The sequence below is a fragment of the Malurus melanocephalus genome, unplaced genomic scaffold (genome assembly GCF_030028575.1).
Source record: "Malurus melanocephalus ecotype Western Australia unplaced genomic scaffold, MMel_1.1 scaffold_330, whole genome shotgun sequence".
In the NCBI taxonomy this organism is placed as follows: domain Eukaryota; kingdom Metazoa; phylum Chordata; class Aves; order Passeriformes; family Maluridae; genus Malurus; species Malurus melanocephalus.
Genome location: NW_026623562.1, coordinates 54,158 through 81,086, shown reverse-complemented (window position 1 = coordinate 81,086; position 26,929 = coordinate 54,158). Strand labels below are relative to the sequence as shown.

The 26,929-nt window shown below is 38.9% G+C and overlaps 1 protein-coding gene across 4 annotated transcripts in view; it reads right to left on the bottom strand.

Annotated features, from left to right (window-relative positions):
• Nucleotides 1–3,070: 3,070 nt before the first annotated feature.
• Nucleotides 3,071–26,929, bottom strand: part of DCTD (dCMP deaminase) — a 49,321-nt gene continuing 25,462 nt past the window's right edge. Inside the window, exons 1-6 of one of the 4 annotated variants that reach the window (XM_057377893.1) lie at nt 22,469–22,548; nt 18,411–18,513; nt 16,948–17,083; nt 7,981–8,097; nt 6,705–6,788; nt 3,071–4,730 (exon numbers count right to left, since the gene is read on the bottom strand). In XM_057377893.1, the coding sequence (XP_057233876.1) occupies nt 4,594–4,730; nt 6,705–6,788; nt 7,981–8,097; nt 16,948–17,083; nt 18,411–18,513; nt 22,469–22,503 (612 nt within the window). In that variant the 5' untranslated portion in view covers nt 22,504–22,548 and the 3' untranslated portion in view covers nt 3,071–4,593. Of the gene's footprint in view, nt 4,731–6,691; nt 6,789–7,980; nt 8,098–16,947; nt 17,084–18,410; nt 18,517–22,468; nt 22,549–26,929 lie in introns of those variants that run through there. The other 3 variants (XM_057377892.1, XM_057377895.1, XM_057377894.1) reach the window with 3 other exon arrangements.

Genomic DNA, 26,929 nt, shown 5'->3' with positions numbered 1-26,929 from the left:
AAAAAACCAAAAAAACAAAAAAACCACAAACCCAGGTAGAGGTGCAAAACAAATGACTGTAATTCATATACCCTGTCACATATATCTCCGTTTTAAGTGCTGCCCTTCTGCTGCACAGTTCAGAAAAAGATGGTGCCCTTCTAGTTTGTTATTCGGAGTGACAGGCAGCAGCCCTCCCGCCACAATTATCTGGTGGTGCCTTCCAGGCATGGAGCTGCCCAAGGCACCTTTCTCCTGGGATACTTCCTCAGCAGGGAAGGGGTTCAAAGCTCAGCCGCGTCAGTGTCTTTGAAGCATTCAGACGACATAAATCCACTGCTCCTGAAGATGAGCAATGTTAGGAAGCAAGCTGCTGTGATTAAACTCTTACTCCAGGAAAAAAAAAAAAAAAATCAAATGCTGCACTCTTCCATAGCCTGATTAACCACATGCTTCATTAAAGCTTTCACTGCTGTTTAACTGAGCTGCAAATGCCAGGAAGGCAGTAGTTTTTTTGAATGAGACAGAGACAGTTCATGAATTTTTTCCCCCTTCTTTCTTCCTCTCCCTCATTTCCTTCAAACCAGAGAAAGTAAACAGGTGCATTAAGTGTAAAAGGAAGGCAATGTGGATTTAAAGGTTTCATATAGGGTTTCTTGGACAGTGAGTTCTGTTCAATGCTTTTTCACTATGCCTTTCAGTAGTTCTCAAGGCTAAGAACACAAAGCAGATGCAGACTAAGCACTTGAAACAAATTTTACCCCTCTGTTCTCAAATCAGAGTTTTACATTAGATAAACCTGGATTTTAAAGGGAAGAGAGATAAATCTGCTTCAAGAAGCTTTAGTGGTGCAAACCCTTTGAACCATCACCACTGAAGAGAGAAAGAGTTGGTACTCACACTTTCAGCCCTCTATTACATAAATCCTTTTCTTACCTACAACTGAGAAGAAACAGCTGCAAATAAATGGCCTTTCAGCTGTGGTCACTTCTGTACTTCATTCTTAAGTGTTCCCAGTGCAGCAGCAATGCAAACCAGTCCTGCTACTTTATTAGAGCACTGCTGGCTGCTCCTTTATGAGTCTCGTACTGTTCCACAACCGTTTCCTGGCTCCCTAAAGCCCACCTGCTCCCCACAGCCCCAGCTGCAGCTCATAAACTTACACCAGGCACCAGGTGAGAATTAGCCCCATCCCCTGCAATTGCCGCCTCAGGGCATCAGGTGAGGCCTCTGTGCTTGGTCCCACTCACTTCCATAGAGAATCCTATGGCCCATCCTCAGAGAGAAAAGCCAAGGGTGGCAAGCCAAAAGATTCATTTTGCTCATTATCAACAGTTTAAAATCCCTGCAAGATTCATTTGATTCACTGACGAACTACTGCAGCTTCTGCAGTTATGTACCTATAGCTTTCAGTCTGAGCAAGGCAGAGCTACTGCCAGTGTTATCATAGGCTATTTGAGAAATTAGAACTGTACTGGTCACAGAATGCTTTATCTTTGTGAAAACATTCCTAATATACAAAGCAATAAAATGCAGTCAGTGATCAAAGCTTMAAAAACGCAGATTATGCTTTTTATAGTGTGCCAGCCTCTGAAACAATGCTTTCTTAAAAGCCATTTATGTAAATAAGACTGCAAGTTCCTTGGGTTTTCTGACAAGCGGAGGGACTCATATATATATATGTATACATTTGTGGATAATCTAGATGATGGCAGGATTTAGATTTAACTGTTAAGACAGGGTTATATTGACTGGGACAGGATCTCAGCGTTTTATTGAATGTGACTTCTTCCTCCAATTGATAGTCCCAAAGTAACGACTAAAGTGCTCCCCAGAGTCTCCTTTCAGGTTGCTGTACCAGGTTTTTCAAGTAACCCCTAATGAAGCCTGAGTCTGCAGTCACTTCCCCTTCCCCTGACAGGCTGGAGGAGTGGTTTTACCACGCCAGTGGCAACCACAAAAGGACCTGTGCAGTTTCACTGGGTGAACCATCAGACTCAAAGAGCCAACGGTTCCGAGTCCAGCTGTAGCAGTGACTGGAGGAATGAGTTGGTGGAAGCATAAAGTCCTGAACGGGAACAGAACAGCTCCCTGCTGGCAGTTGTAAAGAACAGGATCCACCTGGTTCCCCACTTGCACTGGATGGATCCTGTTGCAGCCTGGGTCACGGAGGAGTGTCAGTGAGCATCCGGCATTGGAATGGAGCACTAAGAGGCTGCAGTCTCTGTTCTTGGAGACTCACCCGGACAAGGCCTGAGCAACTGCATTTAACTTGGAASTCAACACTGCTTTCAGCAAGGGGTGAAAGACTAAATATCCTCTAGAAATCCTTCCAGTTGAAATGGTTCTATTCATGTCAAACTTGAGCTTCAGGAGCAGAAATACAGTTTATTATATTTAGCAGTTTTCTTTGTTTTTTCTATTAATTGTTTTTTATTTGGAAGTAAAAGCATTATCTCCTGAACCATTAAAATAAAACCAAAAAGAGCTGAGAAGTGCACAGAGTTCTGGACATTCACAAAGTAAGGATCAAAACTTTAAGATTTGCCCTAAAACATTACTCTCAAACTAAGCACACTCAAGAGTTGTGCATACGCTTTTTCACTTTCCATAAAGTTGCCCTGGAAATTAGAGTCTACTTACTAGTCTGAGTCAACTGAACATCGCTCTGGTATCTTGTATGTGTGCCTCTATCAGATAAAAACCTGATCAGAAGAACTCTAAAATCCTACCCTTTTCTCCAGCACTGCTTTTTCGTTACACAACCAGGAAAGTCCTGGGGGGTCTAAAAAGAGTTTATAAAAGAAAAAATACTTTTCCTAAAAAYGTCTGGACATTGATTCAAAAAATTTGTAAGTTTTGAAGCACATCATATTTTCACAGTATCCAAAGCCTAACATGAAATACTTAAAGCAACTTGAATCACAGTGCATATATATTTTAAATGTGAACTTAGATTAGCAATTTTATATGAAGAGAACAGCAATTTTGCTGCAAAACCCAAAAATTCTGCTTCTTCTCTACCCTCTCTCCTGTTGTCAGACATGTATAACTCAAAATGCTTCAACTTAGTAATTCAGACCAAAGAAAATGTGCATAGACTAGCTTAGTGACATTTTATTAAAGTAATTTTTCAGTTTTCATTCTCCCCCACACACACACGTGCAAATTTCTTCTTCTGGCACTAAGCCACAGACCAATTTTGACATGGAAAACAGTTGCAGGAAAAAGAAACTCTGAAATTATCTTATAAATGGACACAAATACATTACAGTGATCCCTTTAGTAGTCAAGTGGTTCATGAACATTGTACTTTATGTAATATCACAAATGCACGAAATATGCTTTCCATATGATTGCAAAAACAGCAGCGCTCTGGAGCCAAGCGCATGACTTAATATTATAATAATGAGTCTACTTCAATGTAGTGGATTTTAATAAGACTTTAATAATACTGGTAGGAAGCCAAATTACATAATGTCTCAAAATATGAAACAAAGCTTTTGTAGAGAAAATAAAAGCTCATTGAAGTATAACCATATTAAAAAAAAACCCCAAAACCAASAAAACAAACAACCACCAATGTTATCTAAACAAAGCCATTAGGCATATTTAATTTTTAAAAATCAAATTAGAGAAAAGAAACTCAAATCTATTCCCAGATCTCAAGATAAAATTAAAAAGGATATTATTTTAGGCAACATTTATGAAAATGGAGGCACTATGTCAGCACTGGGAAACAAGCTAACACGGTAATTACATCTTTTGGCACAGATATGGATATGGGTTGAATATCTCCTATTTCTCTCAAAGGACAAAAAATTATTCAGTTACCTTGCAGGTGGAGTTTAAGACTGAGCTATGTTGGATTATCCAGAAACAGCTTAGACTAATAAAATTATTTTCTTCTATACATGAAAAAAACCTCAGTGTAAGAGTCCCAAAGGTAAAGTGCCAAATTATTTACTCCCTCAACGCTTTTCAATTCGGTAGACCTAGAAAATACAAGGATTTGAGAGCACCTGTAAAGCTCAGTCAGGCATGGACAATTCTCAGATCAGCTTCCCCTCTCACCCCTCCCCAGGTAGGGCAATGTTAGATGGGAATTAAAAGAAAAATCACAATTTCATTTGCTGGGAAACACAAGCAGAATACCACACATTCTAACAGCTGTAAAACTTTTTAATATTAGTGTTATGCCAGTTGGAAGATTAGCATTTGCATGGATAACATTTTTTGTTCTTTATTAGGATCAACTGTTAAGATCCACATATCCAACAGAGAGATCAACATACATTAGCATATTCCAAYGTACTACTGGTTACAGCAAGTACCACAGTTAAACTGAGTCTAAATCTAGGCTGACAGCTCATCAGAGCATGTGGTGATGAATGCAGGAAGAAGCAGAACAGTTTTCTTTACATATATTGTTTCATCTATGTGTCTCCACTTTTTAAGCAGTTTTGAAAAAGGCACAAAAAAATTTTAAGTAGATTCAGATTCCACATGACAAGATGAAGTGAAGGGGACATTTTATGCCTTGGATTTCTTATAAGTCTACTTTAACTACAGAAACCATAAAAAAAGTTGGAAGGAATTTCAAGATGAAAGGCATTAGCAGCTTTTTAGAAAAGGATAATCACTCTTTTCTAAAGTCTTAATGAGACATAATTCACAGAAGCTTTTGACTTGGTCTGCTGTTAATTGAATCAAAGTCAATGATGATCTTGTTACACTTTGGCTTGAATTCCCTAAAAAATCAGAAAACCAAATATTAGTTAGTGAGTAGTTAAAACATTTTGCTTGCTTTAGTTCCAGCTAAGATTTTGAAGGAATAAATAAAAACCAAAAAAAAAAACCCATATCCTTGGATTCACATAGTTTTCTTCTCTATGGGAGCCAATTATAGTGCACCACACTGAGAGAAACCTGGACAAGAAAGACTAAGACAAAAAGACACATGGGGTGGGTTACCCTGCACATTCTTCTRCTATTGGAGTTTATAAATTACCCAGGAGTCAAAGGACTTTTAACAATTTAGCTGCAGGCAGTGGCATCAKGTTACCAGGTCTGGGATTTTAATTTATATATATTAATATTTCTAATATTTTAARTATCTATTTAAAGATGTAGGTACAGATACAGGTATCCAGAAAAGTATTTAAATATACTGTATATATATATGTATATATACACAAGATATTTGAAATACATTTTGATAATATTGATACTTTGATCCAATTTTTCCTGCCAAGTTTTAGAAAAACACTTTCAAACTTCATGTCAGCATATTAAAATATTTTTGTGCAAGGGGAATAGATCACATTATGCCATACTGGGTAAAACCCTAACTAGTTAAGTGGGAATCATTTAAAAATTGTAACTTTAGAACTCCAAAACTAATAATGCCCAAAATGTTTCCTTTTATTATCATTAGAGCATCTGCTACAGCAATTGGAAAGGAAGGTATATGGGGACTGAGCACATATTTTCCAGTCTACCRGTAAACAAAAGATTATATAAATAGTGTGGATTTAGTGCCTAATTAAGCTCTGCAGTTCAGTTCAAGAGATTCATTAAGTACCACCTACATCCTTAGCAATCGATACAAGAATAACAGTCAACACAGGAAAGCACATGCTGCTGACCACAGAAACTCTGAATGCTTTGTTCAGAATGACAATCTGAAATGCAAGAAACATTTCTCACCCTGGAGAAGTTACAAGATTTGACTTGCAACAGAATGATTTATGCTTCTTAGTCAAACAGTCTTAGTCAAACAGTCTTATTTAGGAAATATGCTCAAGGACTAAAACTGAATTTCAAATACTACTGTGTTTTTCCACRAATGTTTCTCAGCCCAGTAGGTACCTTTCATCCCAAAATTTTACCTGTCAGAATTGTTATGTTTGCAAATTTTTCAAAGTCTTTATATTAATATTGTAAAACTTTYTAGAGTTGCAAAGCCTCCCTGACTGCATAATTAGCCTCACCCACAGAGTGTTACTCCGATCAAACTGGCTCTTGAACAGATTGTCTTTAGGTATCTCTGTCAGTGTCTTTAAAAACCCCACTCTTGAAGCATTTTTCAGATTACCATTACTGTAGGGAAAATATTCCAAGCTTTAYCCTTTTCTCACAAAAAAGCTGACCAAAGAAGATGAACAGCTATATGCATCAAGAACTAATTATGGGAGGCTTGTTTGACACCTTCTTAAACTGACTGCAACAAAAAGATACTGAAGTTCCAGTGAGGATGGGGGAATCCAAAAAAGAAAAAAAAAACCCACAATCAGTTGTTTCCTTCAGTCTACTTCATATGATCATGGGATAATTCAGGTTGCAAGGGACTTCAGATCACCTCGCCCAACCTCCTGCTCAAAGCAGGGTCAACSAGGACTTTCCCAAGTACAGTGTAACAAATAACCACCACCTTTGCAATTTCACTTGTATCCCAGGAACAAAATGAGTGAGGGACCATTTTCTCATACAAACGTTATGAAATTGAAATTTAACCACACACAAGACAAAAGAAGGATGCAACAGTCGGTCAACCCACTATCTTTTACAGAGAAAGCCATCTACAAACACTACTGAGGAAWAAAATGCAACATGGCTCAAAGAAAAACTGTTGCCCTAAAGTTGGTCTCTTTCATATCCCGCCTTTCATCCATTCCGGAGTAAAAATAAAGTTAATTCAAAGCTTTCTCACCTATATATAATACCTGCCAAATCAAACATCCGCCGTGCAGCTGTCATTTCTGTAGTGTCATGATACTTGTCAGACATGAATATAACTTCCTTTATGCCTAAAACGAAGTAATAAACAAAAAATGTTAGAATTACACTGCAAAAAATAGTAATGTCTGGTGCACAAAAACAGAAGAGGCAGCATTCATCCACATGCTCTACAGCTCCTTGCTACACCTCTACTCAGAAATGTATGCTGTATAAAAATGCTGAATGATCTTTGCCCAAATTACTTAGGCAGGAGAGAAATATAAAGGCTTCAGAAGAGAATTGATAAGTGTTTCACAGCTGATCAACATCTTCCTGTGTTTGCCAGACAGCATGAATATCAATACAATGCAATTTAGTGCTGACCTAAGTGCACAAGGATGAGTGACTACAATGAGAACAAGCAGCCAATCTACCTTGAAGACCATTTGATTTTGATTCTGTAAATAAGAGACATGAATGAAGCACAAACGCAGAATAGCATCATCCTTCCCTCTTCACCTCTTTTGACTTCAAACCATACTGAACCAAAACAAAGAAGCATTCTGTTTACTGCTTTCTTCCTGGATTCCTGCGGCCATTAGCAGTGAGAGATGCTCCCCAGAACAGCAGTCCATGCTGGGACTGCGTGACTTCACTCAATGAGCAAAATATATGCTACTTTAAGCAGAGATTTTTATGGAACTGAAGCCTACTGCAGATACTGCCTAATCTCAAAAAAGGAGATACATTTAGGCCAGCACACTTGCTGCAGTGGCACAGATTTATAACAATTATAATGAAAGACATAATTAAAGTAGGATCATAGGAATCTTATGACATTTATGAGCAAAGATATTTTAAAATCTTCAAATATCTACCATGAATCACATTCAAATTAAAATTTCATGTATATACTCCCAACAGACCTTTTGTCATGCAGAAGTTTATTTCTTTCTGCCCTACTCTATTCAATGTGCCAGAGCACAGTAAAATTGACAGTAATTATATGCAAAGCCTGTGTTGTTCTTTGGCAGCTCATGGGCTAAGAAGTTACAAACCTAAATTAGGAGCACATTTAGAATCACAGTAGATGCAATTAGCACTGGAAAAATTTGGCACTATTCAGATGCAAAAACCCCCACAAGCAGCATCTTACGAAGTTGACAGTGCAATTAATTTAGATCTAACATCAGCAATTTAACATCAAATACATCTATTATAAGGTACCAATGACCAGGCAGCACTGCAACCCTGAAAAAGCAAGCTGGCACTACTGCTTACCTGCTTGGATGATGAGCTTTGCACATTCATTACATGGAAATAAGGCAACATACATGCTGCAGCCTTTCACATCAGCTGAGTTTTTGTTCATGATGGCATTCAATTCAGCATGGCACACTGATTAAACAAGAGAACAAACAATTCATAATACTGATCATTAAAATAAATCGGTCAAACTAGAATAAAAGTGTTACAATATAACTGCTTACCTCTTTTCAAACACAAATGGCTTGCACAGCTTATCATAAAGGGCAGAGAAGGAAATAAAAGCAGAAACACCAAGATCAATGAAGGTCAATTGTTCTGACCAGGCTGCCGATTAGTAATGATATCATTAAGTGCATTAGCATTGCCATTTGCTAATAACTATTGCAGGCAACAAAGCCATAGGCTGTGGGCCAAGCCATTGCAACCACCCTTAGCGAAGCAATATCTCACAGCTTCACAACTCTCTGGAGTATCTAATTGCCAGTATAAAACAGCTCATTTATGTGTTTACATGCACAGATAGGAACAGTCTTATGGCTGTGAGAGCGCACTGTGTGCTCTTAAAGGCAGCAGAATCGCCAAGTAAAACTGAGCAGCTCTCTCTTCTGGGCCTCAGAAGGGCTCAGCGCTGCTGCAGGATTCTCTGACCCCCAGAATACACAAGACACACTTGACCATAAAAACATCCAGCTTTAAWATTAAAGTGACTTTACTGCTCATTAAAAGGTGCCAGACTTCCCAAGCAGGAAAACGAAGTCCTGTATTTCTCCATGGATTTGATATAGGCCAGGTAGCAACAGACCATCCTGCCTTATTCCACCATAAGCACAACAGCCCTTTCTGGACAGACAACACCTTAGGGTTTCAGTGTTTATAAGGTACACATCAGCAGATTATCTAATGTGTTACCAACACAGGTGAGAAGAGCACAGTTTCTGTGTTATCGACAACGAAGCTCTGAAAAAAACATTAGGAACTCCATGAGAACTTCCTGTTTACTCCTAGGAATAACAGCAAGTTGCATAATTTATATACCTACCTACTAAGGAACTGCCTGATGCCCTGACTTCTTAAACAGATGCTGAAGTGTGCTGTGAGCTTGAGATCATTTACAGCCCTGCATGTGCAGACAACGTTAAGAGTTTTTCCACTGCTTGTTTTGAAAAACAAGTCCCTCTCCCTCATGTCCATGTGAAAATTAAAACAAAGCTTCATAGCACAACTTCACAGTAAATTTGGTACTATATACTGACCTCTGAGTGAATGATCTCACCACACAAATAACTGAGTGCAGTACCTTCAACATGCAGGAATAATTGCAGAATGGAAATGTTTTCCGTATGCACCAAATGTCTACATGGAATTTTCTGTCTAACAGCTAATGCACTACAAATTTACTGCCTAACTTGCAGCACTCAAACTTTCCCATGCAGACAAACACTTGCTAAAAAAAGCTCAGTATTTGCTTCTACTACACTCATGTTATGCTATCACTCATGGTATCTTCTCATAACCAGTAAAGCCAGGAACCAACACAAAAAATAGGAAATTGAAAAAGAAAAAAAAAAAACTAGAGTCAAGCATCATCACGTTAAGGCTTCTTTTATTCTTTTACTTTTATTACTGTTTCTATTGCAACTGTTATTGGGTCACACTGTATTTTAAAAATATGCCATCAAATGTATGAGAGATGCAGTTATATGAACATGTACATTTAGAAAATACGTTGAACTCCAAGTATATTACTGAGTTGCAGCAATCTTATAAAGCCTTTACAATAATCTTATAAAGCCTTTACAATAAAGAGTCAGAGAATTATTTTTCTGGGGTTACAGAAGATTGAACAAAAGAGAGTGGCATCATTTCCACAACTGGAACTAGGGGCTATGTCAACAGGACAGAAACTTTTAAGTTTCTTTGAACCATATATATATGGTTCTAGGCAGCAGTTTTAAATATGGAAGGTCTCCAGAAAGAAGGATGTTTTCAAAGGCTCCCAAAACTATAAAAGAAACAAAACTAATTCCTTCATTTTTCATTCACTAAATATTCAGAAAATTCAGTAAATATTTTTCATTCACTACAACTCAGATATCCATAAAGCCATAAAACCAGAAAATTTTCATTAATATTACTGCAACACATTTTCTTCCTTCACTAATTAGAGAAAAAGGTTATTTTGGTAGACATCTASAAACTTTCAACAACAAACCTCTTCCCAAGCAAAAACAAAATCAGGCCAAAAATAAGTTACAGAAGATAATCAGCTGGAGCAAGGGAAAAAGATAAATTTTGCCTCCTGACCATTTTAACACAATCTGAAGTTAAGAACAATTACAACTCTCCCATGTGGACAGAAGACAAGAGACAGCGGTAAAAAACAAAGACTAATCATTCCAAGACAAAAAGTGCTTAAGTCTCCAACAAATCCAGCAGGTTTTCATTTCAGATAGAAAAKGAAGAATGTTTTTCATGCATGGAGTAACCTAACGAAGTATTTCTTACTGAACTTACTGTGGAAAGTAGTCCAGGACCAGAATTTTGCACTGATTCCAGAAGTCATCTTTTTCCATCCAGTATTACTTTATTTTAGTCTGCTGGGCTATTAAATAGCAAACTATTTTGTCTCAGTTGCTGTGATTTAAAAGTATATTCTGAGGAACTACCATTACATGTGACTTTGTTTTATATATCTCCCTAGACATCTGCTACTTATAAAGGGATATTATGCCAGATGGTCCTTAAGAAGGTACTGGCATCAGACAAGTATTTTTAGGCCTTGTCCCATCACTCTTAATATCCTTTTACTGAAATTCACCTCTCTCTGACAGATAGATACTGACTAGGTATTATCCCCAGATTTTTCCTAGACACCTGCCCAACTTTCTTGAGACAGAAAATAAAACCAAAAGTCCAAAATCACTCTTGTTAATGACTAACTAGTGTACATTTGGGGTGTTAAGAAGTTTTCTACTATGTTAAGAGCTCCTGCTAATAGTTACAAATTGTTCTGAGAAAGTAAAAAGCTAACTTAAAATAACCTTTCACAGGTGCACAGTATCCAGAACTCTGAAAATTGAATATTTAAGCAGCCCAGTAAAACTAAGAAATTTTATAATACCCTATGAAGGGCTCAAGAGTTTTAGGTTTTTTAAAAAATAATATTCATGTATAGCCAACACAATATCAAGTCCACAATACTGGTTTCCATTCTGGAAAAGTGGCTTGAAAAGTATTCTCCAAAGGCTTCATTAGCTGAAGAAATAACCATGCAATGAGAAGTTAAGTGTGTGCTCTGACATTCCCACCACCTGCTACTATGTTCACGAGAGGGGAAAAAAGAAAAAAACCAGATGAGTGACTGCTTCATTACTGGTAGTATTAATTGCTAGTGTTTCTATCTCTTGTCATTGCATGCTGGTTTGTGTTGCATAGATGAGGTAGTACTCATTCTTAAGCCCACCTGTAAATAAGAGACCCCTGCTTACCCTGGCAATTTTGTAGGATTGAACACTTGACATGAGCATGTTCCCAGTGGGTTGCAGAGTCGGAAGTACTCTTCCCACATATTAAACATGTTCTAACTAGCAATCTTATAAGAACCACAGGATTAGTTGAAGTGTTTAATACTCTTTAAAGAATTACAAGCTTGATGAAGAGCATGCTAGGGACCACCATAACTTTAAAGAAGCAGAGGAAGGGCTGGGGAGAATAACTTTTTAGTGCTATTAATTACTAAGTGAGCCAGACTAGGAATTTTGTTATCCTTTACTTGCCGGATCTCTGGCACTGAACACAGCAAGAATCACAGAAAGTATTAAAACATTAATTTAAGGAAGGGAGTCTGGAGTGACAACCACTGGGGACAGTGGTTTGACAGATCTGGAATTTGGAGAATGACATCTGTTTTTCTTCAACCTTTTTGAAAGCAKAAGGATTTTTGCTGGTCACTGCATTAAGGGCAGGCAGGATACTGATGATGGGCTGCCACTGCCCTCAGCCCCTCTTGCTGTTCTCCCTCTCGCTCTGTGTGCTGGAGAAGAGCAGTTGCTGTGGTCAGGGCACAGCACTAGATATTGTTGGGAGTCCTAGCCTCTTCAGACTGCAGTAAGAAAAATGGAACAGCCCCAGCCTCCCAGTTTTCCTTCATGAACTGGGAAGCGAAGATGGGAACCACTCAGCCCATTTATGAACACTACAAAACTTGCTATGGTCAGACCAGAGAAGCCCATCTCAAAACCTGAGCAGCATTAGCTAACCCACCCTATTTCACAGTTTCTCCCACCCTGCTCTAAGCTGGTTCTTMTACTGGCAGAACACAGAGGCATTTCTTAGTGGGCAAGTAAAACAAGAGGTATTATTCTTGGTGTTTCTAAATCTCCAAGCTTTCTACAGATTTGATGTATGACACCAGAATTGGACAAAAATCCACGCAGGGCAAAAGTCAGTGGCTGTAAGTGGAGACCATCTCCTACAGATCCCCTACCCAGATGAAGCCTCAACTTKGCACTGCCAATTAGATAGAGCAACACACTTCTTCAGAGTGCCTTACCAAATTTTGTGCTGTCAAAATAACAGCTTCTATAAAACTAACATTTGCCTGAATATTGCTGAGTGTTCATTTCTCTGAAAAATTGACAAAAAGCTCATAATMCCAACACAAGGAAATGTCAATAACAGTTTGTTTCATTTTACACAGCAAGTACTGTTCAATTAGAGCATATTTTTTTGCCACAGTACATATTTTATCATATCTGAACCTGTATAAATATTTTTAAGTATATTTACTCAATATTTTCTGTATTGCTTAGAGGTTTCTAAATTTGCCAGTCAGTTTAATTTAAAACTCTTAATTAGAGACTGGTTGTCAAATGGATGCTCTTAGATTACAGCGGAGACAGAGGGCATAACAGGAGCACAGCAACCAGAATTAGTGGGAAAATTTGCATTAATAGGAGAAAAATATATTTTAAATGACTGGTGAGAGGAATCTGAGTATCAACAAATCCTCAGATTCATCTAACAAAGAGAGGGTACTTTGACTATGAAAGACAGAATTTTGCCTAATTATTAAGAAGCTTCTGCATGTAATACTGAACACAATGCTTCAGGAAGAGCTTTTAAAAACATCTTAGTAAATGTTTAATAACATCTTAGTAAAACTGGACTTCCATTTATTTCTCTCATGTGGGCAGACACATMCCTGCTGCTGTTACTGACTGGCAGCCCAGAGCCAGTTCCAACAAAATGACAAAATCCTGATTTTGTACTGTGAAAAATGGCATTCTGCAAAACACCCTGTGCTTTCTGACATAACAAGGTTATAGGGCTCAAATATACACTACAACTAGAAGGAAAAGCCTTAATCCACTTCAAGACTCTCATAAGGAATGCAGAGTATCAGTACAGCTGATCCACATCACTATTCCTGTAATATCCAAATGCCTTGCAAATGTTTGCATCCTCTAAARTAAGGTGAGTGCTACCTACCACATTTTGATGCCTTCTCTCAGGCATCAATGTAGCAGCTCAGGCTACACCTAGATTTCTTAATCAAGCACAACCTTGCCCCTAACGGCAAGTTGAGCAGAACCCACTCTTGAGGGTGCGAGATAGATATATACAGTATATTGCAGCAAACAGATAACAGAGACAGTGGTGAATTTCAAACCAACCAGTTTCAAGATACAGCAAAATTCAAGAGTGACAGGACTTGTTTAACCTTACAATAGAAGGTCAAAAGGTAATTATTATCAGTAAGAGCACAGGGAAGGAGGAAGGGTTAACCACACTGAATAAGAAAAGCTAATAGAACAATGCTGGCACACGCAAGAACCTATAAACTAACCACAGATAAATTTAGGGTGTTAACTGAAGATTTTTAGCCATGAAACACTGAATCTGGTCAGAGCTGTGGGGTAAACACATCCATCAGCTCTGCAGGAGCTCAATATATTTGTTGTAGGATCACCTAACACACATCTGCAAAGATAGCCTCTGGGTCCAATCTCTTACTATGTCTATGCTGCTAAACACAGACAGGGCCAGGGACTGACGCCAGTCCTGAGGCCAAYTGGCACAGACTGGCCTATGTTCATCTTAAGGCTCCATCAGCAATACAACACCTTTGGCCCTGGGTTTCCTCAGGGCTCCATGTCTCAGGAGTCCCAAGACACCACATAATTATTTTGTATGACTAAGTTCAAAGTGCATAAAGAAGTGAGAAGACTTTTTTTGTAGCTCATCAGAGACTGATTTTCAGAGCATGAAACAGAGTATGTGTKGCATATCTCCCAGTATGGCCTGAGGGAAGGAGGGTTAAGCATACATCTCAGCAGGTTTTGCATTACAAGCCTACACCTGATGACTGTTGCAGTCTTTTTCCTACCCTGCCCTCCAGAGCACCACTGGAAGAGCAAAACTCAAGCTTTGTTCTGGATAAATCTAGTCAGATTGGTGCAAAACTGATGGGAAGTGAGTTAAGTGTTTATGCCTAACCAGGTGGTCAGCACTCAGATCCAACCCCAGCCCTGTTCTGTAGCACTGCAGATGCATGAAGTGGCTCCAGAAGACATCTTCCAACTGACTGTGGTGGTACACACACAATTACCATCAGCTTTAGCAAATAAGCTACACTGCAGTGATGAAAGCACCATCATTCCCATGATAAGCTAATGGAGCACACAGTAACGTTGTACCGTCTCTGAACAAGCCAGTCCAGAAAATGCAATGATAAAAAGTTCAATGTACACAAATGCTGTGATGATTAGCAAAAGCAGAAAGGAAAAATGACAGTTTAATGAGATTTTAGCAATTCTATGTGTCTCTGCATCTACCAGAATTTTTTTAAGCAGAAGATTTTTTTATATCTATACTTGTCTGGTCTGTCAACTGTACTAGTCAGATTAATAAGAACTTGCTACAGTTTAAATAATCTGTGAATTACAAAATAGGTTGTTTATTCATCACAGCAGACACTTGTGCTACAAAGTTGTGATTTTTTTAATGAGGTGAAGATTAAGATAATGGGGGGGGAAGGGCAGTATTTAGACCCATCCCTGGAAATCAACTCGGCTCTCCAAGCTGTTACCGGTTAGCTCATTTTTAAAACATCACATGCTCCACATCTTTTGGAGTCAGAGTTAACAAAACGAAAAAACTTCTCACGTCATTTTGTACAGATTTCTCACAGCACTTTTAGTTTAAATTGGGCAGTTTAGATTTGAGTGTCTGGAACATGTTCAGATGCCAGAGACCACCCACAATGATTTTTAGCTCAGAACTGAGACCTTACACAGCAGCACAAACATTCAACCAAAATCAATATTTTGTTTTCTGCCTTTTATATTTAATCAATGGGCTAACACTTGTTTCCTCACCCTAAAAATAAAGAGCAGTCATACCAAGTTGTACCATTATGGTCACAGCATTATAGGTAATACCAGTGGTTTAGAGCTTATTWCAAATTTGGCAGGAGCAGACTACAAATTTGGCCCTCTATTGGGACTACACCAATTACAAAAACAATTAAATGGTCTCAAGTTTAAGAGTTACCATTAGAGGTTTTATAATAAATTGGTRAAGTGGACAATGACAAAGTACTGGGGTTTTAAGAAGTCAAAAATATCAAACTGATGACTTATGTGCTGAGCCACTGCATATCATCTTTCACTTCAATGCTACAGAAAACCAGAAAATGGTTTTTAGACAGAGCTCTGAGTGAACACAGGCTATGTCAAAACTCATGCAAGTTTAATTTCTCTATCAAACCAATTGTTAAAGTTACAAGTAAGAAGTAGAATTAGTAGGCAGAGATAAATATTGGTCACTGGAGAAGAGTCAGTTTTTCTCTGCGAAAGGTGAACTCTGGTGTTGACTTTCCCCCACACATGCAGGGAGAAGGGAAAATTTCTCAAGGCTCTCGTTCTCCCTTTTGTGCTTCTCCCCCCAGCCATTCCTGAGCTTAGGACATGCTGAGATACAGCACAGGATGAAGAAGCTCCTAATACCCATTCTTCCTGTGCCTGTGGCTTCTGCTTCATTGGTCTGACACACAGAGATGCAGCAGGAGCTGGAATGGGTACAGAAAGATGAAGGGGGACTTGAAGAAGCACGGGGATTGTATGGTCTCTCATCAGCCAACGTTTCTTCCCCATATCAGCCATTGCAGGCCACGAAGYAGCTCTCAACTCCATTTCCATGCACAGCGACAGCACTCATGGCATGAAGCCTGAGGCAGCCCAGTCTCCTTGGTTCCTGCAAACCACACATGATCCAGAGGAGTAACTGTACAGCCCGGCTGACAGGTCCACCAAATTTCAGGGAGGGCCCTTTTAAGCACACTTACAGAAGGCCAAACTATGCCTACTGCAAAGACAAAGACAGGATCCAAAGCAGCACTCAACCATATTTACCATGAAAGCATCCTTGCTTTCATTCCTTTTGTCCATTTAGTAAACCTGAATCAAATCAGAGGCTGAAATGAACAATGGAAATCACCTAATCCAAAAGGGTAGATCCACTGCACACAGACTTTAAGACAAAGATTCGGTTTCTTCATAGTATGTATAACCTAYGCCATCAACCTATGCCACCTGAAACAAATTTCCCACAACCACTGGACTTCACGATTTTAATACTTGTATTTTAGACCCAATTATTTGTTTTGCATAGACACAGTCTGTAATTTCTGTGGAAATGAACACACAGAAGCAGCTATCATCTGCACACACTGCAACTGCGTGCTAATGAGCTGCTTCATATTTACAAGTTTTCACTACCCAATCCAAAATGGATAATATTTATGAACCTATTTCACCAGGAAGTCAGTCCTTCAAAAAGACCGTGATTTTTATCCTGGTGTACAACAAATGAGCACATTAACAATATCAAGTGAGTGGAAGAACAACTACTTTACCAGCTGAACTTTCACAGATACAGACATCACAAGTCTAACCTGTCAACCACAAGAAACCTTACCATAAGGGTATTTTGTTTCTAGTCTATTTGCTCCTGTCCTTGTCCAGGGTAGTACATCATCGCTGCAACCATTAGGCATCCCATTGTAGCCAATTCCAACGATCTTGTTTTCTGAATTTACAATGCAGGCACCAACCTAAATAAAATCAGACATATACAGTATCAACAGTATGCAAAACAATGTGTCAACAACAAAGATGAGACATGAATAGTCAGTACAATTATCATTTAAGAGATACAAGCTTCAGATAATATATTAAGTCACACCATCTAGTGAGTGAGGCTACAATTGTACCTAACTGGGGCATTAAATTAAGAAGGGAAGATTACTTAAGTAACCTTTGGTAATGCTGTTCCCATCCCAGTCTGCCCGTACAGTTCGTTGACTGCTTATGAAAAGAACCTAGCTCAGGGAGCATAAACAGCACGAATTAACCCTAGTAAACATGTCATTTCAACTCCCCTAACTAGTTTTTCCAGCAGAAGTATGAACAGCAAGAGCAAAAGAGAAATTATGAAAGATGTAGCAGAAATACAACAGTGTTGGCTTACGCAGGCCTCACAAGCCTCTGTGGTTTGTTTACACAAACATGCACTAAAATTCCAGACCTTTTAACTCCCACCCTTTATTGCTTCAACCCAAGTCTGCAAAGAGACTCGTCTTAAAGAATGATGAAGTGTTCAATTTTTATGTTTTTTCCCCATATTGTTTAGTGAAATGACAATAGTACTACTTTAAATTCATACAATGTGTTTATCAACCAATCCTTGGGTAACAAAAGTTTAGTTAATAACCTTCGGAGAACTAAGTGCCGTAATGTACAGAAGGAAGGCAGCAAGTAAGTGAACAGATTGGTTTTCTGGGATTTGCTTCCTGATTTTTTTCACACGAAGAATAACAGGACAACTGGATCCTGCAGAATAGAATGTTTCAGGAGCTGTATCAATCACCTGAAATCAATACTGAACAATATTGAACAGAGGCACATGAAAGATACAAATAACAGGGAAAGTGAAACATAGGGAAAAGGGGACCCTGAGGGAGGAAATGAACTAGAAGAAAACTTATCAACCCAAAACCAAATACTCTTACAGGTGAGGAAAATAAACTTGTAAAATGCTGTGTCTTAAAAAATTACAACCTAAAACTTCCAGCAATTTTATCCTCCCCTAAAAGTGACTGTATTTACTGGGAAAAGGCGACAAAATGCATGTGTTATTTTAACTTCCAGATGAAAAGATGATTTACAAAAATTCAAGCCACAAATGTACACAGAATTATACACATGAGGTCAGGCCCAATAAGAGAATTTCTGTAACAGAAGGTGCTGACTATGTTAAAAACAGAATAGCTACACACTGAAATAACTTTTATTAAGAAATCCCTGAAAGCGCTATGTGTACATTCAATGAGATGTGCAATATAGATTAGGTTATCTTATTATTACAAGTTGCCTTCTTACCTGAGAGTTTGGATCCTTACTTCTTTGTGCTGACAAAAAAGCTACTGCCATAAAATATTCAGGCCATTCCAAATAATCCTCTCGTTTTTTGCAGGACGCTTCACTGCTGAAAATATAGTTTACAGAAAAAAAACCACAGCCATCAGCAAACACCATAGGACCTAGAGTTACTGCAAATTTTATTATTTTAATGTGCACAAGTTTAAAGTAAACAGGATCAGAATGTGGCTAAGACCACACATTCACTAATATTTTGATAGTAAAACCATCATTGTCAAGTGCTTTCTAAGAACTTATACATGCAACATTTCCTTTCAAGGAAAAGGCATCCAAGCGAGGTAGCAAATTTCATTTTTAGATAAGAAGGTTGAGATATTCAGAGCACGAAACAATTCAAAGACAGAGCAATTTATCCTTTATAGATAACACCTTGTAGATTTCCAAGGTTCAGATATATCATGTACTGGCGTTCTTCTCACCCAAACAACATAATCATTCTTATGATGACTGTGATAACTGCAAGCCTCTCATCCAAGATATTTGGATATCTGCCTATGACAAGACCTCAGTAGCTTCGTATTTGGTAACTTCTTGTGCCAGGCATTAATTTCTGATGGTACAGTTATCATCGTAAGTTTACCCCTTGTTACAACATTTACCACCAAGGATCTGAGGCCATTCCAATAGCACCCTGCTAATTTTCTCTTGAGATTATGTACTATGAAAGCCTTCTGAAAACTGATAGATTGGTTCAAGAACTTTTCCTTTAGATGTAATGTATAAAAGTGCCACAAAAGGTTGCTTCTTTCCCTGCCCTGAAGGGTATATTTGGGGAAAGGAGAAAGGAAAAAACAGGTGATGCACCATTTTCTCTTATGGGTGAAAGCCTGCACAGACAGTGTTAAGACACAATGGGTGAATTTCTGTGCTTTTCAGCTCAAAGAATAGAAAAACAGACATCTCTCTCTCTCTCCAAATACATATTTAAGCTTTAAAAATTTCAAGCAAAAGATCAAACTGAAAGAAATTTCCCAAAACTCACTCACCTATCATTGCTACAACTTGAAAACCAAACTAATGGGACATCTCAAATACAATGATTAGCCTGTAAAAATACAGGGGGCACAGTACTTTCCTTCTTGGGCTCACCTTACCAAAGTCTACAGCTTAAGACTAAGAGCCCCTTCCRGCGATGTACAGCCATGCAGAAAAATACATCCCAGGTAACTGCAAGCAGCAAGACATCTCCTAGCAACACTAGTACCAGCACTTTCAGAAGACAAGCACTAGAAGGCAAGTGTTAATCATTATTTTTATAACTAAAACCATGTATTAGAGGCTTGCAGTTAGCTTGTCATAAAGAGGTTACTCTATTTGAGTGAAGACAACGCCAGCACATGATAAAACTGTACTTTAGAAAGCTACAAGATGCTATTTACCAAAAATATATTGCTGGTTTTGAATAGCCTGTTTGTGGCACGTTACAAGTTAGCAATTTTGGCTTGTCTTGGAAAGAATGAGGATCATCTTTAGGACTACCATCTCGAAGTAAGGAGGGAGAAACACACACTCTTGATGTAACCGACACACCTCTCTCACACTTTGACAACATTGTAAATAGTGCCCAGAACTGTCAGTTGTCAMAGCAAACATACAAATCAAGTACGTGATTCTAAGTATGTCCAAACTGTCTGTAATCACTGTAACTAAAATGTTGGGGCTATATACTACCAAGAAGGAAAATGGTTCAGAGAAAGAAGAGATTAAAGGCATGCCCTCACACCACTCTGTGCCAAATTGAACATTGATAGGTGAACTGAAACATCAAGAAAGTGTTTCAGCTATATGATTATTTAAAATACCTCACAAAAACAGGTTTATAAAATCTAAAATACAACTGAACTTTAAATTATCAGTTTAATACACTCCTGGCTATGTGACATTCACAGTCATGTCTTTGGAGAGGGATGAAACACAATGCAGAACTACAGTGAATAAAACATTCTGGGAAAAGGGCTCCAGAAAGATAGTAGTACTCTGAACTAAGAGGTCATGAGATCTTTTGTTAAATTATTCCCTAGCAACTCTACTTATTCAAAACATAACAAAAGCTAGTATTTACTTTTCTAATAAGTACAGAACTGTATGTAAGTGGAGGTCCCTCAGAGTACCAACTTCACAGGGAGAGTAGCATATCTTAAAAATAAGCAGAAGGCTTACATCAAAGAGAACATTTAAAAAACCCCAAAGCCCTTACTCAATTACTTCTACTTAACATCACCGTGTTTGGCAAGATAATTCCCTCAACTCAGTGCACAAGAACTCAAGAGCGTGAAATGGGTATAAACCACTTAATTTCTGATTGAGCAGAAGCCAAGGCCTTCCTTGGCTAGCAGTCAAGCACACACATGAAAATTAACTTTATGGATTTGGGGCAGCTGATAATCTTCTTTATGCTCATTTGCAAGTTCTAGAATTGCATGAAGGGAAGCTACTCTAGAAAATACTATAGTTAGCTGTAAAACTGGCAATCAAGGCTTATCCTTAGGATAACCCATAAGAACTTACAAACAAAAATAACAGAAACTGAAAGCCATGAAGAATACACTGCTCAAGAACAATGGGAAAGAAAAAAACCCTAAATTTTAAAATAATTAGTAGTCTATATAAAATTTTTTAAAGATCATTTCAAGGTAAAATAGAGAAAAAGATTCTGTAACTAGAGAACACTCCCTCCCTTTTCACTTCTTTTTCATCCATCTAGGCTTCAAGTAAAGTGTAACACTATCTGAAAAAGGAACAAATGTCATTCAAAAAATGGTCTACCATAATGAAAAATTTTCTTGAGAATCCTAAACCAGAATATATCACCTCAAATTTTTTCATACAAGTATGACAGCCAGCTATACAACAATATAGTACAACTGGAGGACTGGTAAGTATCAGATCAACCTCTCTAAGCTTTTTCACTGCTTTCTTATCTTTGATGTCACATGCATTATGTCATAATTGTATTCTAGCAGAATTTCCCCCCAGTATTAAGTATACTACTGAAGACCAACTACCAATACCTTGGCATTCAAATCACAGAAATGAAAGTAAAAAATGAAGTGTGTACTAAAAATAAGAAATAAACACCTTCAGCTAAGGTCTTGTTCCCCAAAAGCCAAACAGGASTTGATGACCCTCAATACAGGCTTTTTTTTTGAAATCTCGTATTTTATAATCACTACGAGATCAAATGAATTGGGCATTTCCTTTACTTGAGGCTTCTCACTTTTCTCCTCCTATAGGTACTGAGATATGGCCATTTCCTATTCAGTACTGGGAGGGAAGGTTTTGAGAGAGAGAACTCAATCTTTCTTACAAAGAAATGATACTCAGTGCATTGAAAATTAATCATATTCAAAATTTTCTTGGGACATAACCCACCATATCTGTAAACACCGCATATAAACACTGAACCTCAATTAAGCAGTACAAAAACACCTCACTTCACTGAACGTACTTCACTTTTACAGTCACTTCGGACTTTAATTAATTGCGCATTACTAACGCCGGTCCCCATTTCCGGAAATAATGAACTCAAGACACCCAGCCTGCTGTATTTCCTATCCCTATTTGTAGCGATTCCAAAACCCAAGTAAAACAGGCCATGCCCCCACCACAGGGCCTTCGGGSGCTTCAGGCAACCCCTCCCCACTGAGACGAGTTTTCCCCGGCCATGGCGACAGCCGGTGCTGCCCGGGGGAGCCCCCGGCTCCGCAAACCTTCCCGTCCCTGCCTCTTCGTCCTGCCCCGGAGGATTCCAGCTTCCCTCCCTCCTGTCCCGGAGGATTCCAGCTTCCCTCCCTCCTGCCCCGGAGGATTCCAGCTTCCCGCCCTGCCGTCCCCAGAGGCCGGCTCGGCCGCACCACCCGCGGCCGCCGGGCCCCGCCACCCGGGCTTCACCGGAAAAACTTTCGCCAGCCGGCGTGCGAGGGGAGCACGGTGGCGGTGGGAGCGGGAGCCGCGGGATGACGGCTGGGCAAGGCCCCCCCGGCCCCGCACTCGCGTACCCGTTCCGGAGCCGGTCGGGCCCGGCACCGCTCATCGCGCCGCGGCCACGCTGCCTTCGCCGCTTGGCGCCACGGCGGGCGGGCGGGGCCGGGGGCGGGCCGGGGGTGCTGAGCCGCGCCCCGAGCGGCCCGGCGGGGAGCCCGGCTTCGGCCGCGCCCGCAGCGCCCCGGAGCTCATCCCGCTGGCCCGGCGGGCTGCTGCGAGCCTCCGCGACATTATAAACCAGTTACCGCAATGTCTGTTCGTCTAGTTGTCAGTTTTCTGACACATGTTGCTTCTAAAGTTATGCTTTAACACAAGCATGCGGGTTTTCGCCCAGCTCACGCTCTTGACGTAAACGCTATTTATTAAAGTTCGATATTAACATATTAAAACGTCTAAAAATAGGAATTTTTATTCGTTTTCCGGATATGAAATCGATGTGGAAATTGAGTTATGGTTTATTAATATCTCCAGCTGCTGTCAGGTCTTAAAAGTCTCCCAGGATGCGCAGGTAGCTGAACATATACATATAACCTGTTACAGTGCAAAATAAGAGGTGTGATAATAAATGATAATAAATATTAAACGTTGGTATGGTGCGTTTGTGTTCCTTCTGTGAGAAGCCGCCACTAGGGCATACCCTTACGGAAGCACTCAAATGGGAGCAAGGTACACATATTCGCTCCATGGGGCTGCGAGGCATCGAGGGAAGACTGCCCAAGCCCAGACGAACGTGACCCATTCGGTTCCCACTGGAGGCAGCGACAGGGTCAGCGAACTAAGCGATGGACAAAGGAAAACCCTTGCCTATGAGAGCACCCCCAAGAGGGGTTTGTGTGCATGTGAGCTGCACCACTGATCTGAATGCGGTCAACAGACATGGCTGAGAGAATGGATTCCTGCAGCCTGGTCAAAAATCTTCCTCTTCATCCAGTAGGATGCTTCAGGTTGGAAAACAGGACGTTTTGGGGAAACTGGGTACACAGCAGTCCTATCTCAGAAGCTGTGTCTATGGTTCCCCTCTAGAATCAAATGCATAGCAAATTGCACAGCTTACTGCACCAACATGTGTGCAAGAAGATGGCTRAGCCAAGGAACCTGCCATGCTCATAGTTTTTCTTGGAGCTATGCCAAAACAGAGAGATCCTGCAGGGATCAACACAGAGGAGCACACTGCTAATATGTTTTCATATTAAGATTGCTGTATCAGTTAGCTTTTTTTTTTTTAACAACTGACAAATCATCAAATATGAAAATGTTACTTAATTTCACAGATATTCCTATTCAGTTGTAACCAGAAAACTTGGCAAAAGCAACCTGTTATACTTCAACTGACAAGTTTTCCAGCCCTCAGAGTGGGAAAACATATAGCTATTTCAGTTTGCAAGACTTCTATTGGCATAATTTCATATGGACAACAAAAGTTCATGTATGGTTTGCTAATGAAAAAGAACTATTTAAATGAAAAAAAAAGAAAACAAATTTAATGAAAGTGGCACACTCAGGAAAGCGTAAGCCTGAAGGTGAAATGAAAGTCCTGACTATGGCTGATCACAAAGAGAGTTAAAGAGCACTCAGTTTGGAGGAAAAAAATAGCATAATTCAGTTCAAAAAGTTTTCTACTATCTGTATATGTTTCTGCACTCTTGAAATATGAATTAAAATTGTAACACTACAATTACCCATGTTAAATTTGTTATTTTTCATTATTAGGATTCCGAGGCTAAACCATAACATGTACTAACTACTACTACTACTTATAATACAGCAGTGATATAAGGCCTGAGGAGGAAAACTTTTGGTGAAATTTTATTTAGTAGACTCCTACAATGTTGCTAAATGACACATCTTCTGGAAACCTTACTACATTTTTATTTTCTACATTTCTTCAAAGAATTATATTGAAAATTTGTCTTGTGGCCAAGTCGTGACTGTTCTTCTGACAATGTGCTACTGTGCCTGACATAACAGCCTCTTTCTTTAAGCACACATGGGAAGAAGGGTACACCTGGACTAGGTAAGATTTAGGCCAGGATCCTGTGGTCTAAACACAAGGCTGTGCTGAGAGTAGGTAGCTTCACTTACTACAGGTGTGGGACAAAGTCCTGCTGCCTGGAAGGTTCCAWAAGACATCTCTAGCAGCTGTATGCTTTGCAAAAGCAGCAGCTACCCTAGATCTGCTGTCTGAATCCTCCTCTCTATTAATTGCAAGCTCTAGAAGCTTATTTGCACCTTTCATCTGCCTCAGAACCATTCAGACCACTGTGACAGAACTTCAGGGCTCTAACTCAAAGCCCTTGTTAAATAGACATGCCTTCAAATAGGCTGAATTTCTTTTCATTTTGTAGTTGACACTCTAGTCCTGTCCTTGCACATTCCTCTCTTGTTCCATAGAAGGATGATGTATATCAAAAGCCTCAGATATCTCAGGTAATCTTTCAGAAGTTATTTTTGTTTGTGTCTCATTTCCTAACATGCTCCTGAGTGTGGACTATCATGACTTTGCTGTGTAGATGTCAATAAAAAATCAGAGCTGATTACAAATACCTTAGATTCTCTTATTAACAAAAAGAAATACAAATTTGAGGACATGCTAAATATATAACCATCTGTCAAGTTGCTTATATATTTAGGCTTACTTCTTATGAAATATTTACATTTACCTTTTGTCAATTTTGATAAAAGCAAACAAAGTTGTTTTTGGAGAACCCCCAGGTTACAGACCCCCCCTCCCACTTTCTTGCTGCTTGCCAACAGACTCTTTTAACTTTGCTGGCAGGCAAGACCTCTCCCCAAATGTACCATATGTGTAAGTTCTTGCTCAGAAAGCAATGTTTGCTATTTGCCAGAATATGGAGCATGCAATTTGGTAGTGCACCCTGAAATCACTCTCAAAACTTAAGGGAAMAATAAAAAGAAATTGTTAATGACCTGTTCTTTGTCTCTAATAGAATTAATTTTTCAGAAAGTAATTACTAGGTTTGAAGAGAAAGACAAACAGTTATGACAGTATGTCTTTATATCTTCTCTGTCTCGCAGAGAAGTAATTGCTCATGGACAGGATAATTTTCATAGCTAGAGAACTTTATTTTTTAGGCAAGACTCATCTTCTAAATATTTTTCCAAATAGGAATTTCTACCTGAGTTAAACTTTTCCTTTTATACTTGCTTGCAGTCTGAGAACATTAAATACAAATGCAGCTGCTGGTATACGCTGCAATTCTGAATTTCTATGGTTAATCTAATAGAGAATATGAGGTTATGCCTTCCTCACTAATTGAGTAACATTTGTTGTTTGTACTGTGAACAAAGTCCTGTTTTGGAACCCCCTTGCTGGAAGACCTAAACAGGGTTAGCTGCAGCAATTTGTTAGCAAGCCATCCCATTAACAGACTGTAAGAAACTGTTAGATTTTTATATTGTAGCATTTCATATAGGGAGCAGAAGTATTTTAGAATTACTACAGGATTTTTAATTTAGCATGTAACTCTTTATACTATAAGGTTTGGACCTACTTGTTAAAAAGGATGGTAAGAAATGCAACTTATTACCAGCCTTTGATTAAAACCAAATAAGATGGTATCATGAAAATTTTGGTGCAGATGGAAGCCAGTTGCAAATTCAGTATTTTCAAATTCAGGTGACAAAATTAAGGACATTGAAATTTGTGTTTAGATACCTACATTTTTTACAGATTTGTAAACACYGAATGCCAGAAATTCTTGTGCATGGTGAGAATCTCTGTCAGAATCAATCAAGCTAATATTAAGGTATTTCTATGCTTTTCATGTCCTAATAGGAAATCATTACTCTTCTTTGTTCTTAGATTTTGATGGCTTATGTATTGTACTATTTTTCTATAGCATCTGCTCCTAGAAAACTAGAGTCTAGTGCCAGATTTAAGTTCTCTTTGTTCATGTCCAAGTGAAATGCTATTTTGAGTGTTACATTCTCAATCTTCCAGACAAAATGCTGCAAAATTCCCTACATCCAGAATTTTTGCACTTTATTCTGACTGAGGTCAGAAATGAGTATACAAACAAAGCTCTTTAAACAGTCTTCTGATCAATTTTTAAAAGCACACAATTTTCCATCTCACATAAAAATTTAACGGATATATGGTGATTTCCTAATTTTGACTGTTTTCTTGTTTTATTCATACTGATGGTTCTACTTTGGTAAATATTGTCTTTGCAGTACCTTGATCACCTTGTTGTTTCTTTTGTATCAGTAYATTCTACAGTTAGATTTGCTCTTTCTCTATGATGTGTGTTATTTACTGATGTTTTCTCTGKTTTTTTCCTAATGTTTGCATCTATCTCTGACCAGTCCTCTACTTTTGAAACTCCTTTTCCATTCATACCTACCCTTGCATCCAAATTCCAGCAAACAAAACACAGCATTGTACCAGCTACTAAGAAAAAAAATGTAACTTTATCCCAGCTAAAACCAGGACAACAGGTCAAAGATGGGTGCAA